Source organism: Centroberyx affinis, unplaced genomic scaffold (genome assembly GCF_046629955.1).
Source record: "Centroberyx affinis isolate AG114_WGS23_722 - 3 ecotype Tasmania unplaced genomic scaffold, CSIRO-AGI_Caff_v1 ptg000372l_1, whole genome shotgun sequence".
NCBI lineage: Eukaryota > Metazoa > Chordata > Actinopteri > Beryciformes > Berycidae > Centroberyx > Centroberyx affinis.
The window spans coordinates 1-18,246 of record NW_027279042.1 but is presented as its reverse complement, the minus strand read 5'-3'; the positions used below and the strand labels follow the sequence as shown (position 1 = coordinate 18,246).

The 18,246-nt window shown below is 45.4% G+C and overlaps 1 protein-coding gene across 1 annotated transcript; it reads right to left on the bottom strand.

Moving 5' to 3' along the window:
- Positions 1–52: 52 nt before the first annotated feature.
- On the bottom strand, positions 53–12,217 carry LOC139641449 (zinc finger protein ZFPM2-like). The gene is made up of 4 exons (XM_071515858.1): positions 12,058–12,217; positions 3,963–4,169; positions 3,045–3,272; positions 53–2,643 (listed from the first exon to the last, which is right to left on the bottom strand). The coding sequence occupies exons 1-4, from the start codon at positions 12,215–12,217 to the stop codon at positions 53–55; spliced, it is 3,186 nt and encodes a 1,061-aa protein (XP_071371959.1).
- Between the last annotated feature and the right edge of the window lie 6,029 nt (positions 12,218–18,246).

Genomic DNA, 18,246 nt, shown 5'->3' with positions numbered 1-18,246 from the left:
GTGGGGAAAAGGTGTGGGGGGGAAAAGAAGAATGGGTCTTATTCTTCTCAACTTATTTTACATGCTCTGCAGCATGTGATGAACAGTAAAACTTCTTATGGGTAATAAAGTTTGACAGGTTGTTGAACTGGATATCACAGAGGCGGCAGTACTTGCCGCTTCCAGGAGCCTGGGCCGAGCCGTTCACGCCTTTATTGGCCGCGGGTGCCGCCTCCTCATTTGGGGACTTGGAGGAGGGCGACACGTTCTCGTTGGAGTCGGCCTGGTTCTCAGCGCCCCACGTAGGTGAGGGAGTGGGGGGGTGGCCGTCTGGCTGCTGGGGGTTATGGGACTGGTTCTCCTGCTGAGGTGGAGCCGTGCCCGAACGCTCCTCGGGCTTGTGCCCCCCGTTGACGATGACCATGCCCCGGTTTTTGGGCAGCAGGGGAAGGGGCTCCTTGCCAGGGTGGGGGCAGCCATTAGCAGCAGGCGGCTGGGCCTGCTCTCTGGGTGTCCCTGTCTCTGCTCCTCCTCCCCCTCCCCCTCCACCTCCGCCTCCATTAACGCTCTGCTCCTGTTCGCTGGGCTCTCCCTGCATCACCAGCCCCCCCGTCACGTAATCGGTTGGCTTTATCCCGAAATACGGCGATATTTGCTCAGCACCTTTCACCTTCTTTATTGCTCCGGGATAAAGGCAGTGGGGCAGAAACATATTCTTGTTCTCGTCTTTAGATGGGATGAGCTGGGGCTCAGCGAAAGGCTTGAGCCCCGGCACGGGCCCCAGGTGAGGGGGGAACATGCCTCCATTCTGCACCATCATCTTCCCGTTGCCATTCTTCTCACATTTGCCTGGGCTCTTATCGTAGACGTCATCAGGGTTGTTATTGCCTTCACTCTTCACGTCTGGGAACATGGTCGGCTCCAGGCTGCCAATCTCATTGTGTTGTTGCTGCTGCTGCTGCTGTTGTTGTTGCTGCTGGGCAGCAGCGGCGACGGCTGTCACAGGGCAAAAGTTCTGTTTGTGCGCCAGGTAGTTCTCCACTTTGTTAAAACTTATCTTGCACACCGTACATTCGTGATAGTCCAACAGTCTTTTAGGGGAGCTACATGTCTTGTCGGAGACTGGCGAACACTTTTTGCTGAGATCAATGGGGGCGTCCAGCTCCTGCTGCTCCATGGTATTGCATTTGGGAGCCAGAATAGATTTAGTGACAGTAAGGGAGGCCTCCAGGTGTTTGGGTACCATACCTGGGAAGACATCACAGCGGGGGTGGAAGCGGTCTGCTAGGCTCTCTACAGCCTCCTGGGATGTACAAGGGTTCCCCATGGGAGGGACCCCCAGGAACCCCGGCTGGCCCATGGGGGGCCTCGGGTGGTCCTGGTCAGGGAGACACATCTCATACATCTTCCTGCGCTTGCGGGTCCTCATGGTCCTCTGCATGGAGGGCACCTTGTTGGCAGACATGCGTTTCATGGGTGGGTCATGACGGGTGGCGCAGTAGTACTGCTTGTGGACCATGTAGGTCTCGTGGCGGCTGAATGTGATGTTGCAGGCTTCGCAGGTCGTCTTGTTTGGATCATTGTCACTCTCCACCAAGCCCGTACTGGGGCTTTTCCCCTCCATCTGCTTGCCGTTCAGCCTCTCCTCAGTGCCAGTCGGGGTGGAGACCTTCTTCACCTGTCCTGTTAGATCCTTATCGGGCCCTTTGGTCCCCGCATTGATCATGTCCAAAACACTGGAATTCAGACAGGCGGACTGCATGAGGTGGCTGTCGGCCTCTGTGGGGTGGCAGCCGGCCAGCATGCTAACTGAACTGTGGCCGCTGTTGGGGCTCACCGCCTCAGGGACCTTGTCTGACAGGCCGGAGAAGTCAGGGGACTTTGCCATGTGCTGCCAGCGGCTGTTACAGTAGTGCTTTTTGTGGACCAAATAGTTGTCCAGGTTGTTGAAGGTGATATTGCATTCGAAACAGGTGGCCCCTTTGGGCATAAGAGGGCTGTAGATGACAGGGGGGTAGCTGTTCCCTCCATGGCGCAGCCTCCGGTGAACCAGCTCCGACATTTTAGCCAGAATCTCTGAAGCCTGCGGGACTACTGAAATGTCCTGGGAGAAAGCAAACTGAGACAAGAAGGGGCCCATGGGAAATGTAGGCATGTTATGCTGCACAGGGGAGGAGGCCAGCCGGGGGCTGGAGGGCTCAGACTTGATCCTAGTGTAAGAAAAACTGGCCTTGCTGCCTGGGTGGGTGTCTCCCTTCTGAACAGACAGCATGGGCTTCTTCTCAGCCTTGTCGGCCTCTCCCTCTGTGCTGGTCTCCTTGTTGAGGGCTCCTTTGGGACTTCCCAGCAGAGCATCCTTCCTGTTGGCCAGCTCAGCGCGGGCCTGCTGCTGCTGCTGCTGGAGGCTTTCCTCAGGCCCCCTGGGGGAATGCTCAGTGCCGTCGCCCTCCCTGTGAAGTTTGTTGCCGTGCCCATGTAAGTCCTGATGCTGTAAGAGTTCCCTGTGGCTCTGGAAGCTGATATGGCAGTGATTGCATCTGAAGGCCGCCTGTGACAGGTGAGACATGATGTGATGCTGGAATGTAATAAGAGAATCTGCCGTGTAGTTACAGATTGTGCATTTCAAGCTGGTGCCAGGAGGGAGGCTCTCTTCCATTTTGACACCTGTGAAGGAGATAAAAGGGAGAAATGCTCAGAATCTTGCCTCCCACTTCTCCTTTAGAGTTAACTGTAGAAACCATCAAATGCTCATGCATTATGCCAAGCTTATTCCCATCCCCTAGAATTTTTTTTTTGCTCAAGTATAAACTGTCAACTGTGCTAGCTGACAGCAGGATATGTATATTTAAGAACAGAAATGACAGTCATTTTCACAAACCTGTGTAAAACTGTCATTTTTCTGGTAACACTTTTCAGGAACTGTTTTTTTTATCAAAATAATTGACAAATAACAATCTCTTACACACAAATCTCTTGTATCTCTGGTAAAAGTTAGAAACTGCTCTGTAAAAAAAAAAAAAAAAAAAGATAAAATAATCTCCATCATGCATGACAGTTCCTCTCACCACTGTGTGAGGTGCTCAGGTGCATTTCCAAGGCCCTGGCTCCGGAGAAGCTCTTGTTGCACTGTGGGAAGGGGCAGATGCTGGGGGTCTGGTGGGGTCCGCTGTCGTTCTCCTCCACTACGGTCTCTGGCTCCCTCTGCCGCCCACTGCAATAGTACATCAGATGGGCCTGCAGGTTCCTCTCACTGCGATACCAGATCCCACATGCCTTGCAGGGGAAGATGTCCTCTGGAGGGACACAGAAAGGGACAGAGGGGACATAATATTAGGATACTTTCATATTCACACCTGAATATAAAGATAAAGGACTCACACACATGGACACACACATACACACACCTTCTATACTTCTATAGCTCTGACTCTCAAAGCCAATGTTAAAAGGCTTTTCTACCAAATCCTCAGCTGCCGCATATCGCTATGTTGCTACCACTGGGTTGGTGCCCTTTCTCAAGGGCAAACAAGAACACTGGACCATCTGCTTACAGAAGCCTCCCTGTTGAGCTGAACCCAGATAGCCCTCGCTAAGTAAACAAACACACTATTTGCATGAGGCGTGTATTTTGCAATTAACAGGTTAGTTTGAGCCTCAGTGTGTTTATGTGAACCCAAAACTTGAAGGTCGATGGCTCTTATCTCCAGCGCAGAGACTCATCTGGGTTAATCTACGCCCGGCGGAGACGACGCTCCTTGTTAAGCAGGTGACTGAGTGCAGACTGTGGACTGTGGTGTGTGTGTGTGTGTGTGTGAGAGAGAGAGTAAGAGAGAGACAGAGAGAGAGATACGGAGACAGACAGTGCAGCAGAGAACGAGAGCAAGTGTGCGCATGTGATTGTGTGTATCTATACAAAACTACATCTTGGTCCAGCTTTGTGTACGTGTGTGTGTGTGTGTGTGTGTGTGTGTGTGGCCACTCACTGTTGACGATGGCAGTGGGCAGGATGGAAGCCATTGCGGCCTGCTGCGGCAGGAGCTGGATGCTGTCCAGCAGCCTGGCTGGGTACATGCCCTCGCTCAGAGACATGTGGTTCACCGCCTGCAGACGCGAGTCAAAGTCCACCGCAAACGCCACCAGCTCCTCGCCCTCCATCATGTTCTTGGTGGTGGTGCACCACAGTTGGCCACCTGGACAAAATAGAGATAGAGGAGACATTTAAATGCAAGCTGGGAAAGTAAAGAGTGCTTTCGTTGTGCGTATACATAGATAGTTTGGCTTCAGATGTCAGGGCGATGCTGCAAAGGAGGAAATGGTGTTTGTGTGAACCTTGGTTGGTGTGGAATATAAGCACAAAATGTACTAAATTTAGAGAAACAGCAATTCGACAGTGTCTTGCCTCCGTATTTGATGTATAACAATGTTGGGGCAGGACATAATGTGAGGAGGGACTGTTCAAAAGTGTTCAAAAATTCAAACCAAAATTAATAAATTCCAGCTATCGGGAAACAACCATGGTGTCTTAGGAGAAGGAAGCAGAATTTTTGGGGGAGAACACCCGAAAATGCATCGCTCTACCATGTTGCCTCTCGCTTCACTTTGAAAGCTGCCAAGTTGCAGGTTTTATATGATGGGAGGGGTGTGCGTGTGTGTGTGTGTGTGGTGTCTGTGATGGTATTATTGGTTGGAATGTTTATGTACGCCTACTGCTATACCATGAGGTAACCACTAAAAATACACCCTTTTCCAGGAGGTAAAAGTAATGAGATATTGATAGAAAAATGTGAGAAAATAAAAATCATGTACATTTTTCAGCATTTATTGTTAAATATATATGTATGTTATGTATGGAGAATCTAACAAGAAGCTATAACAAGGTGAAGAATTCATGTTTTCATTTCATTGTGACTTCTATACAAAGGCAATTGGCGTGTATTTCCAGAAGCATGGCACCTCAGCTGGGGTAAACTGTAGCCTACAGTGCTGCTGTCTGCTCGCACACTGAGACAGGTCCTCCATATTAATAGATTGTTGTGTTTTGGGATTAAACATTCCTCTGAAATCTTCTGAACATATTCATTAAGTCAGAGAAAGGGGGGGGGAGCAGGAGGAAGGAAGGGGGGAGAGGGAGAGAGTGGAGGTTTTAGCTTAGATAATATTTATCTCAGCACATGACAGGCTTTTCAGCTGCACTTCATTTTCCATTGAAGAGATTAAAGTTTTTAATATGACTATTTACAGAAATCTGGCTGGGGAGATAACAACAAACTATGATACGCTCCCGCTAAATGGCAGAATTAGGACATTGTTTCTGAGGAAAGCTGGACAATTAATTAAAGCACGCTGTTAGCTTTCAAAGATGTGCAAACATACCGACGGAGTGTCAGGCTGAGAGGGGACCTGTGATTTGAGCCCTGGCTGATGTGGAATAAAGAGAGTCCTGAGGAGAGGTGTGGAGGCAGGGGGACGCAGCGAGAGACACCCCACCCATCTGGAACACTGATTACTCATGTTTACACAAAACCTATGAATCACCAGGTTTAAAACTGCCCTGTAGACAAGGTTAAGGTGCTCAAGTGAGGCTCTGTATAAAAACAATCCACTTTTCTGTGGATTTATTAGAAATGGAAAACCAAGGCATGGAAACAGAGCCGCCATTATTTTACACTACCATGGCATGCATTATGTATAAATCATTGTTAAGTTTCTAGAATGAATTGCCCCATTATTTCAATTCAAAATTGAATATTTCAGATTTCACATCGCTGTTTTGATTAAAACCTTTCTGGCCCTTCCTATCTGCTGGAGAAGCACTGAAAATTAGACCAGCACAAACGTGTCAAAGGAGTGAAATGGTATTAAAATATGCTATCTTTCAAAGTCCCATTTGTGTGCAGGCTCTCTCTCTCTCTCTCTCTCTTTCTGTGTGTGTGTGTGTATGTGTGTGCCTGTGTGTGCACGTGCGTGTGCATGTCAGCGCCACTTTAAAGAGCAGTGCCTATCTGTCGGCCAATCTGCTGTGACGAGACACACACTTCAGGCCGCTCCACTTCATCGTTTTGATTCTGTCATACCACACACTGCCTGGAGAGGCCCTTTGAATTTTTATCTCCTAATTAAAATAACAAAACTCCTCTCCACTGTCTGCCCAAGTTACCATCAAGGTAGATACAAACTGCCACTGACAATGGCGGGGAATATATCGCAGTCATAGCCACAAAAGTTTCTCTCCTCTGTAAAGATCTTTTAGTTCAGAGGCACTCGGCTTACAAAGAGAATTACGAACTAGGCCCTGATACTCAGATACAAATCGCTGTTTTTGGATCAATCCAAATCAAAGATACTGTATGCTCTCCTCAGCTGAACTGAAGTAGATTATGTAGAGTCTGATGAAAATGTTTTACTGCAATTTGACAACAGAATAGGCACAGAGATTGGATCCCTTCAGCCAAGGATGCTACAGATCCATCTGTTGTGTGTGAGAATGCTGGAAGTGAGTTTTAGGACTGAATGTCCCAGTTTTTCTGAGCTACACAAAACACTGAGGCAGCACTCTGCTACAGTACAGTGAACCAACCAAGACAACGCAGGGAGGCAGCAAGCCACATGCACTTGGGCTGCACAATTATGGCTTCAATTATAATATCAATTTTTTGCAAGATATTGTGATCAGAATTATTAATATTAATTGTTCATTTCAGTGATTTGTGGCACAGTTTTTACTGCACTTTTTGCAGCTTATATCAAGATCTTGACTATTTTCAAATAAAACAGGGCTTCTGAGAGAAATTAAATCCCTCAATATTGCTATAGGTCAATATTTTAGATTATTAATTCAGGAAACTAAAATTGCAATATACAGTTACATATGATTGATTGTGCTGCCATAACATGCACACATTTGCATGCATACATACACACATGCATGCACACATGTATACCTACATGCATGTACCTATCGGCACAGGCAAGCAAATTACCGTGCACACATGCATCTATGCACACAGATGCACTGCAAATGCCTACCATAGAAAAATAGACTGCACAGATTTGTCAGGTGTTCAAGACAAAAACAATATTCCAAGGAGGAGCTTTCTCTAAAGATTCCTCATTTTCCCCATGGCTGTCTTCCTCTGACAGCCTTTTTATGGCAGGTGATCTAAATCGCAGAAACACAGGTTAACCACCTATGACAATGGCATGATCTGTATGAATGGCACCGGGAGGAGCAGGTCAAGAGTTAGAGTGAAAGACCAAAACCACAAGTCCTGAAACTAGGGAAAAGGCTGGAAAAAGTGCAGCTTCTGATTTGCACTTGTTTGCCTGCTAACTGTCTGCAGTGAGCTGCCTTTGTGCAGTGGCCAATGCAGTTGGAATGAAGGCTATTGTCTAAATCCTCCTGCAGAGCACCTGATAAAAGAATAAAGAACTATGACATATTCTAAAAACAATGGAGGAATTAAGGGGAGACAATAGGCCAGCTGCCTCATTAAAACAATCAAAAACGGCATCCTGTACGTAGTCCAGATAATTAAAAACCACTGCTTCCTACAGTCTCTCAATACCATATCCACCAGCTCACTGAGGCCCTGAGACTATGGCTCTGCTGGCTAAATGCCCTCTTCCCTCTCTTCCCTTTGATTAATGGTTTATTTGAACATGCAGTTGAAGATGAACATATGAAGGAATTCATGAAACAAAATTATAATGCAAGCCCCTTTCCCCTATAAGTACTTATACACTAATCAAACGTCTAAGGATGAATCACACGGGGTGGGGGCGTGTGTCCCTCCCCTTTGCCTAAAGCCCCAAGAGATTTCAAAGTGCAGGCATCACAGGGCATTTTTAATTTCCTCACTTTAAATGACTTTATAAGAAAACGGATGTGTACAGTATCTGTATATGTATGGGGGTGGCAGGCAGAGGAGAGTATGAGATACTCGAGCAGGAATGAAATAGTTTTTTTTTTTTTGCTCCCTGCGCACCGCTACCACCAACCATATCTTAATGAAGCCGCAAACAAATCTCTCATGCCTTGTGCAGAGCTGAGAGACAACAAAGCAGCAGAAATAACAGAAGGGCCTGGATAATTAAACTGGCCTGAAGACAGGTATTCAAATGTTGGTGTGTAAACAGCACAACTCTTTAATAGTTTAGCTGTAAAATGCGTAGTTAAGCACATCAGCACTTGCCTCTCCCATCTGTCCAAACACATTACCATTGCAGAGGCCATTACAGCACTGGAGTACAGTCCCACTGCACCACAACCACATATTATGGCAGGGGAGAACAGGGCTTTTGGGAAAACTAACAGTAGCACACTGGCATTATCTGAATGCATCATGGCTCATGTATTATAAAGCATCACAGTTCACTTTGATAAATGGCAGTGGTTGAGCAAGTGTAGGTATGAGTATCTGTGTTTGTGTACATACACTCATATAAAACTCCAAATTTCAATTTTTCTGACCATCTCATATTTCTCCTCCTCATATTTCAAGTCTCTATAAAGCCTGACAGTGATTTGGAAACTGCTTTTTCTTTGCTTTGGCTATTCTGGCCCTTAAAGTTCTCCTCTCTGTCCATTGGCTCTGTGCTAACTGTTGGTCTTAATTGTGAAGTGGGGCCAGTGGTGCCTGAAGCCATGGAGAGGGTTGTAATTAAAGACCTCTACTCTTCTTGTCTTCAAATCAGCTCCAACTCCTCCTGGTCAAATGGGAACCGGCTCCTCGCACCTACGAATATCAAGTAGCTGCATGTTGTTAACTGCTTCTAGATTTTTAACAAGGCTTTGTCTAGGGAGAGGGAAATTACAGTGAAACACACCCCCAAAAAAAACAACAAAAAAACAAAATCCCCCAGTAAAATTAATGCCTGAATCTTACCGGTGAAAAATATGAATCGTAAAATGTCAATGAATAATATCTGTATCTGCACCTGACAGCAGACAGCGCTCCTACAAAAACTAAACAAATCCTCCTCATGAATATTGGTAAATATTTAGACTGTTTCTGGATCATCACAGTCGAACACATTAGGATGACTCATGGCTGTCAAACCGTCATCAGAACACAACCCAAAGCGAGCAGGAGGGAAAGCGCTGCGTTAGACCTGAGAGGGAACAACATTCACAGGGTCAAACAAGCTCACTATTATTGACGGTGCACTAAACCGGAATTAGCTGACTGTACTATTATTTCACCGAAGCATTGACACAGATTGACTCTCGTTCTCTCCCTCTCTCTCTTCCGCCTCCTCCTCCTATGATATTTTCCTTGGCCACTAGGAGGCACTCTTCTCATGCTAAAGCTGCAGCCGTGCAGCCGGTGGATGTTTTGCTGTGATGATGCTCTGTCGATGCAGAGACACCTCAGACATGGCATAGCAGCATAGCAGCCAGTCTGCCTATACATCCGTGCAGGTAGGTGGGAAGACCTTACTCTCATGAGCAATGCATTTGGGGGAAAAGGCATTCTTCTGGCTTAATTTTGACTTGATCTTTGGCATGAAATTACGCTGTACGGTTAAAATGTCCTGTGTGTTTTTTTTTTTCAAAAAACAAATCTTCAAAATCTTTTGTCTGTTCTTAGCTGCATATGTGTAATAGCAGTCATCAGGCATGCCAGGATGCCTCTGACACTTTTTAACACACTTGATATTTTATTTCTAAAAATTCCAAATGAAAATTGTAAGAGGCAAAACAATCTTCCACTTTCCAGGAAAAAGAAACATTGTTCAGTAAATATGTGTTTATCGAGTCCTGCCTTGCCTTGCCTTGCCTGACACCCCAAAACCCAGATTTCACTCCTTCGCACTACAGTGTCCAGACTAATTTTAGCATCAAGTGTTTTGCAGATGATAGCCAGCACCGAGAGCTCATGGATGGCCTTGAGCAAATGGCACGCAGGTCAGAATCCACAAATTAAAAAGTCCTCCCAGGGGAGCCTCATACACGCTCTCTCTACAGTATACATTCACAGGCAACAAAGACATAAAACCCACCACACCACACTGAACAATGTCATTCAACACACATTTATGAATTGTTCGAAGACAAAAACAGCTGGGAAAAAAATAACATCCTTGTTTCTAGCAACGGAGCGATTCAGGAAATGTTTTACTGTTTTAAAAATTAGATGCTTCACTTGGAAATTAAATGGCATTTCTCTGGCAGGTCTCTGGAGATTCATGTGGCTGTTTCAATGCAGTGAGAACGACACTGGCAAGGGGATGTTTGCCTGCTAATAGTGTTGTAATGTTGAGGGAGACAGAAAAAAAAATTACAAATGTGAATTAGCAAGCCGTTTTTATTGGTCTATTAGAGTGCCATGGAAGAGCTTGAGTATTTGGGTTTCAATTTGTTATACAAATTTATTCATTTACATGTGAAAGTTTGCTCACTGAAATTTATTAAATCAATTAAAGGAGGACTATTTTGAAATAGAAACAGCACCTGTTTTATTATGATTTACAAACAAACCGTTATATGATACAAATTAGTATCAATTTAGTATAATTTTACCCTTTACATTTACATTTTTCCAGACAAATTTTAACATTTTTCTCTAAGCAGTAAATAGATATTGAGCATATTTCGCACTTTCTATATTGCACGCACCACATCTGAGCTCTGCTGTCAGTCTGAGACAATAGCAGCCACAAATTCCTTAAGACAAGGCTACAGTACAAAGCTGTTCTCTCTCATTAGCTGCCACACACAGTCAGCTCCTCCCTCTCCACACTAAAGTCAAGTACGCTATTAAAGGAATACTCTGACTGGCTCCTCTTCGCTCTACTCTGCTTTATTCTTTATTTAGACAGGTTTGTCCCATTGAGCACTCTATTAGCTGTGCTGCGCGGCGGGTAGGGCTGCCTGAGTCCTGGTTGCGGCCAGTCGACATGTGTTTACTGCGGCCCCTGCTGGGGCGGCAGGCTGGTTGGGGGCCCGTTCTGACCAAGCCCTGCTAATGGGACCAGAAGACCCCTCGTGACAGGACGCCGCTGTGTCGCGCGCCGCAGCAGACCAAGCCCCTCCCCACCCCCCAGCTGCGGCCCCATGGCCCGCGTCCCCCTACCCATCATGCCTCGGTGGGAGCAGGTGAACGGCGGAGGTCCAACGCCAAGCGAGCTCGGTTTTCCTGGGAGAGCGCCGCGCCATCGCCACGCGCCTCAGTGGTTCCTCCAACGTGGCTCCGGCCCTACGCCACATGGGCTGGCTGGCCAGTCTCTGTGTGTGTGTGTGTGTGCGTTCGTGTGTGTGTGTGTGTGTGTGTACGGTGGATGCCAGCCCTAATGCAAATGCTTGCCGTTTAAAAAATGGGACCCTCTCTCCTCTCCCTCTCCTCTTTGGAAAGGTCTATTTTGGCCTTCTGGCGTTAGCAGTTTTTTTTTTTCCTCTCCAGAAGGATAGAGAGCCAGAGAGATGCACCTGTCAACCATTTTGGAATGCAGCATTATTGATCTGGTCAGGGGGAATGGAATTTATGAGGTTACACATTTCTCTTCATGAATACTTATGACATCGATTTGTGCCTTAAAACTTACATATTTGCCCAATGCAAAGCTTATGTGCCTTGTTTAAGCGCATGTCGGTCTGGTATGCACAGCACAGCAGTAGACAGGATGAATATATACACACACACCCACACCCACACCCACACACACACACACACACGGAGCAGCCACCGGTGCAACATCCCAGCATGCCCTGTGTCTCTGCACCCCTGTAATTCTACATATTGCTTAAAGTATGTGCTAATTAAATTTTCTGTCGGTTTGCAAGAGAAATAAATAATCTGCAGCTAAAAGGCCTAATTGCGTTTGTCACATTGTGTCTCGGTGGCTGGTGCAACGGGAGCGCAGCCGCTGCCCTTGCTCATTGCCATTCTGTCGTCCTGGCAAGCCCCCGCGCTGCCCCAGGTATCACCACGCGGCCATCTGGAGCCGACATCTGTCTCTCTATTGATCACAAGGGTTTAGCACTTGATCAAACAGACTGCGACAGGAAATTGCTCTTTTCCCCACAGAAAAGGCCAATCGCCTGCGTGAGGGTAATAGAGTGGAACTGAGATGCAGCACCGGCGCGGTGGGCAGGCGGGCGCGGGCACAGCCAGGCAGGCAGGCAGCGGCACGGTGGCGTCAGCCGCTGTGGAGGTGGCAGGCAGGCAGGCAGGCAGGCAGCGATGGCACAAGTGTTGAAGTGAAGTCCACTGTCGCACAACCGAGCCAGGAAGACCATCTTTATAACCTTTCTACTAACGCAAGAGCACAATACTGTATTGTTCCAGTCCAAATTATAATTTCCAATCATGCAATTTTTGAGGGTTTCTTTCTTCACGGAGAATCTCTATGTGCAAGATGTGTGGAAGATGGGGGCCATCGCTTCTGATGAAAAAATGTCTTTTGAGAAGCAGAATATAATCTTTCAAGAGGCATTCAGGTAGCTGTGTAAGCCAACAGCTGTCTGAAACTGTTAGGAAAGCTGGATGCAAGTGAAATATGCTACATGATAAGTACACCAGATGGTGGGGAATTAATATACTTCTTCTGAAGAAAACCAAAATTAACACCAGAGCATTAACACCAAGATTGCAGTCCAATATTTAAGACCACTGACTTGATTTTCATAATAATTGAAATAGATCACTGAGGCAAATGTCTCCAAAAATACACTACAGGGGTCAAAAACATTTTTTGTTTAATATGTGTTTAAAATGTAATTATGCACCCTAGTGTAATATTTCAGTAGTGGGAAATCCCTGACAATGCTATAGTTGTCTCTTGCTCCCTGGTATCCCCAGTGGATTTCAACACACCATTAGTGCCTGAGGTGAACAGCTCCTGAATGTGTGTTACAGTATGTTAGTTGAGGCTGTGGTCCACATCTAAAATAGCGCTTTCTCACCGCTCAGGCATGCTTTCCAGGCACTCACTGTAACATCATGTTTAGCAAGTATGGACAATTTGATACTGAAGGTGACATTTATTCAGTATTGTAGAAAATATTTAATTGTTCCTGCAGAGAGCGAGATATGTTTCCCCTTGCCTACAGTGCTGGGATTGTCCTTTGGAATATGATGCAAATTTGGGATGAAGCAACTAATTCCTTCCTTGCACCTCTGTTCCCCCCCTCCTCCACCAGCCCCCATCCTCCCCAGACACGAGGATTCTGATTAATCGTGTGACCGCCCCTCGTTTTGCATTTTACACAATCTCACGGCGCCACGGTGAGATGTGTGAGGTGTTTCGCCACTTTTGGCAAGCTGAAAAGATGTAGCCCAAGGAAGAACAAGTCGAAAGTATGAGGGAAAAAATATGACCAGGGGACGTGATAAAAAATTATCAGCCAGTGTGTTTTCCTGTTTGGTTTTAATCTACATTTAATTAAATTCTTATCTGCTGTGTGCTTATGGCTGCATTTGAATGGCGAGGCTGCATTCATTATGAATGGTAAAATTGAACTCAGTACATTGTGTGTGGCCCAATAAAGAAACAAGACTCTTATTGCAGTGCATGCACTAGCTCCGACAGACATGCGGAAAAAATAAGTCAATTAAGATCGGTCTTTAAATTACCGCTGTATCAAAACAAGGGGCGGGAGCATGCTCCATAATAGAATCCTGACAGGGGAGCGAGCACAGTCGGCTGCTGTTAATATACATCCCATTTGATACAGCCAATTGTATTAGCCTGTTTATGGAATGCACAGAGTTGATGCACACTAGATTTACTGGTCTGTCATGATAGTTCATAATCGACAGTGCTGGAAAAAAAAAAAGTTGACTTATAAGAATAGAGAGGTCAAATAAAAAATGGCTGCAGCAGTATAATAAGAGTTCCTCATAAAGATTCTGCTGGTTTATCTGAGTGTTAGAGGTCAACAGCAAAGGTCAACAACAAAACACATCCAGTCTATCCGGTCTTACACTGGATAGTGAAGAGTTAAATCCAAGGGAGTAGCGACCCAAAAAAAAAAAGAAAAAAAAGAATAAGAATCGGCTCCAAAATTGTAATACTATTGACAAAAGACACACAGCTTATAACGGGCGGGCGGCACTTCATAAGCTAAGAACAATATCCCATAGGCAGCACCCCGGAAAACGTCGAAAAAAGACCCTGAGCCGATACTACAAAGTTGGGCCCCGACAAAATCCCTAAATCTTCCCGTTTGCTTATTCCGAGCAGAGTGGGGGGGGGAGGGAAGCTCCCCGCTGCCTGCCCATGTTTACAGAGCCGTTCTCATCTCTAGGCCTTGCTCATCCACGGCACTGACACACGGTGTCGACATGATTAGGGGTCTGCCTTTGCATAGGGGGTGTGTGTGGGGAGGTGGGGCGGTGGTGTGTGTGTGTGTGTGGGGGGGTGTTGGAGGATCGGCAGATGAATGACTTTGGTGCGTCGGAGAGGGATCACAGCAGATAATCGCTCCCGACTGCTGCGCTGGAGCTCTCAGATCTGGTCTTTAAAATAATGTTAGGAGTCAAGTCTCTCCAAAGCCTTTCGCAGGTTATCTTCTGCATTTTATGTTTGCTGTTTAAATCTTAACAGGACACAAGCAGCAAGGGAGAGCAAATATGTCTGGAGTCGGAGTAAGCGGAGTGGAAATGTTATTGCGAGGGGTTAAGATTAGCTGTTGCAGCGGCGGAGGAGATGGAACTCCTCTATTCGAATGGCTTTCGTTCCTGGAGGAAAACTTGGAATGTCGAATTTAACCTTGTGAGGCCCGCTTCCTCAGAGAACTACAGAGTGGATAATGAATCTGACCTCTCTCTAAAACTGACAGAATTCAAAGGCATTCATTCTAACACAAGACAAATACCAAATCTGCTGAAGCACTTTTGAATACAGTCCACCACTACCACACAGACAGCAAAAATACAGTGCAACATAAATTCCAATATCATAAATACTGCTATCACACAAACAAAGCAGCCATAAACTACGGGTGCCTGTGATGGTGTGTCTGGGACTATAAACCTCTGGTGTTACTCATAGGGAATAAACACACATGCACAATTTACTGCACTAGATTCCCCCTTTGTTTATCTTTTAAATAAGCACACTTTATCACCCTCCTGCATAAGCAAATTGCATGCAATGTGTGTTGTTTTAACATTTGATATGCTGTCCAGAAGATTCATTTCTCTCTACGAATTCAATTGTCTTCGCAATATCCGCTGCCATAGGCATCAGGCCCCATCACCTGTTCGTTATCACTGGCCGTCCTGTTTGGGAGCTCTTGAAACAGTGCCATGGCATTGACTCTCAGTTAACAGCAGGTCTCTGAACTTCTCACGGTTGATGGCGGAGGCTGGAAATTACGCTAACAACTAATTAACATCATAAAGACCGCTTAAATGGATGGACGACACCTGCAACCTTCATTTGCACACGCTAACGCAAAATTACCTGTGTTTTTATTTTTGCAGATAACGCATGCATTTTTTAACACCTTTTAGAATATTCATTTTTTCTGTGGCTGACTTTAGAATTGGCACCGGTGTCCTTTTACTATGTACTGTAAAAAAGCCACCAGGCCAAAATAATAATTGAGCAAAATGGAGTACTGGCAGAATTCCTACAGCTATTTTTTTTTTTTTTTTTTTAGAATTATATGGGCTTGTGTGCACCTTTAAAAAAAAAAAATGAGTGCACTGCCAAATTCTGTGCTTGAAATAACACATTCAACTTTGTAATTTCTATTTGAATATAAAATATTTCCAGGCGGCAGACATGGACCTCCAGTTACTGGTCCGAATAACAAAGTGCTGTCTGTCAGTCTGAGACACTTTGCTGGCTGGCTGAACTAAGCTGGTTTAGACTGACAAGTCTTCAACGGTGGCAGCCTCAACTTCCTCTGGCAGGCCTCTAGAGTCCTTTCTCATTCCCGTCACCAGCTTCCAGGCTCAGAGTCTTTCACTGCCAGCCAATGGAGATGACCACTATACAGTCAAGTATCCCGTTCCTTTAAACCACCTCTCTCTCTCTCTCTCTCTCTCTTTCCTTTACAGGTCTGAAACAGCAGCTAACTTCCACAGAACGGTAATGCACTCACACCTCATTACAGAGCCACATTATGGACTACAGCAGTAATACGGCTTTAATCTTCTCCAAATCGTTATAAATGTCAAGCTGGGGCCAGGGACTTCCCAGTCTACTGCACCAATGGCTTAGCCCGCTATCCCCTCTTTTCCGTATTAGCTATAGCCAGAGAATTACATTCATTGCCAGATCCCCTGAAACTTTGAACTCTTTTGTTCCAACGTTCAATGCACCATTAACATACCCTTTGAAATTGTCCCCCCCCCCCCTCCCTAAAAAAAGCCCCAAACAGCTAAATATGAAAACAGTTGATACCCCTACCCCGCCACATACACCGCCTGTACCTCCCCCTCTTTTCCTTAGCCTCTCTTAATGAGAAGCAACATCCCTCTCTCTCCACTGAAGGATCCAGACTTTCTGTGTGATAGAGAGACTGCGGCTGTTTATTAATAATGAATTTGGATGTTTGCGTGTGGAATGTTATCAGCGCGCACACAATCCCACCAATAGTTTGCCCTGATGGGGTAGCTGGGTTCCTCATTAGCAGAACATATTTAATCCAGAAGTTTCTTATCAAATGTCACACCTGCATCTCTAAATGGCATTTTCACATTCATTCGCCTGTATTTGGGAGATGAGGCTCCAAGGTGCTTTGCAGAGATTAAGAAGGAGAGAGAGTGCAAGCTTATTTTATCATTTAGCGGGTCTGGAAGGAATCCAAGGAGTTTTTGTCTTGTTGTTGTAATTAGAAAGCCTTTTAAGTGATAACGCCTGCATAGGAATATGAATATGTAGCGATCAGGCCAGTCCCCCCCCCCCCCCCCCCTCTTCCCTGTCTCCCTCTCTCTCTCTTTCTCTCTCTCTCTCTCTTGTCTTTTTTAAATTGTTGAATGCTGAGTTTTTGTTCTATGTACAGCAAGGATTAACTCAAGCTTCAGAAGTTTAATGAAAGACTTGAAAGTAGGCAAACATTCAATTGGTGAACTCACACACTTCTTCTTGTTTCTGACTGTGACAATGTTTCTTTTGCCTGTGCAAAGACGGACAGGACATGAGCGCGATTTTTGTTTTTAAACCTACAGGGAAAAAGGGATGGAGTTCACCTTTTTATTTTCCTTGGGGATACCTGGCCACATTTTAGCAGCAGGACCCACCGAAACCCAAAGTGCAGCGAGAAAAATCTCTATATTGACAATGTTTGATACACAATATCAACCCGCTGCGGAATGAAAAAACGCTGTTACATAAAATACAATACTGTTCTATTCAGTGTCAAGAAGAAAAATAATATTACAGAGCCGCCTTACATCCTTCACTGAGCCCAGAAACCCATTTCAAATCACTAGGGAGTATAATATTTGCTGGGAAAAAACTACGCTCAAATATTTACTATTTCCTATTACAATGTTCGTCTGTAGTGGTGGAAAATGGAGAGGGTATGCAGTCCCCCTCTCAGTAGTGGCATTTAGTCCTTCTGTATATCCAGAAAAGCTGCTGCTAACCATCGGGCCAGAGATAAGTGCAAAACTGAGAAGTATTGATCCGGTAATAGTGGTTCACGCTTTGACTCTGACACCTTAACCCTGCAGACATAATGTCATAGCCTCTTATCCTTTCCTCTTAACACAACCTGCCTATCTCCCACAAGCTGTCACCTCTAGTAATACGCTTCTCAAAAGCTCCCCTAAATCACTGAAATCATTGCACTTTCAGACATTATTTATTTTCCCACCTCTTAAAAGTGAAGCATGATTTACAGTTCGGTAAAAGGTTGTGCTTTTTTTTTTTTTTTCCTCTCCTCTTCCACCATTCCCCTCTTTTCCCCAAAGACCTACTAGCTCTTTCTGTCAAGGTAATTCCATTTCTACCATTGTAAGAGCTGCTACGTAGCAATTACTATGTTAGGTCTGTGTAATTGTGTTGGCTTACAGCGCATGACAAATACAGTTGAGCTAGACCCTGCATAGTGATCCCAGATGTACGCTGGTTTAGACGTTTTCATTAATTGAAAGCGTCACTGTGTAACAGTGCAGTATTACACTCTGCCAGGTATGAATGAAGTCTAATACAGCTTAATTACTCCGCAGCTAAATATGTATTGTGGGGATCCCTTATGCTGGGCGTTTTATCTGTTACAAATCACAAGTTTAAACCACTCAAGGGTGGGAGTGATAATTAGCAGGGATTTAGGCATCCAGAATTATGACGGGTAAAATACATGAATGA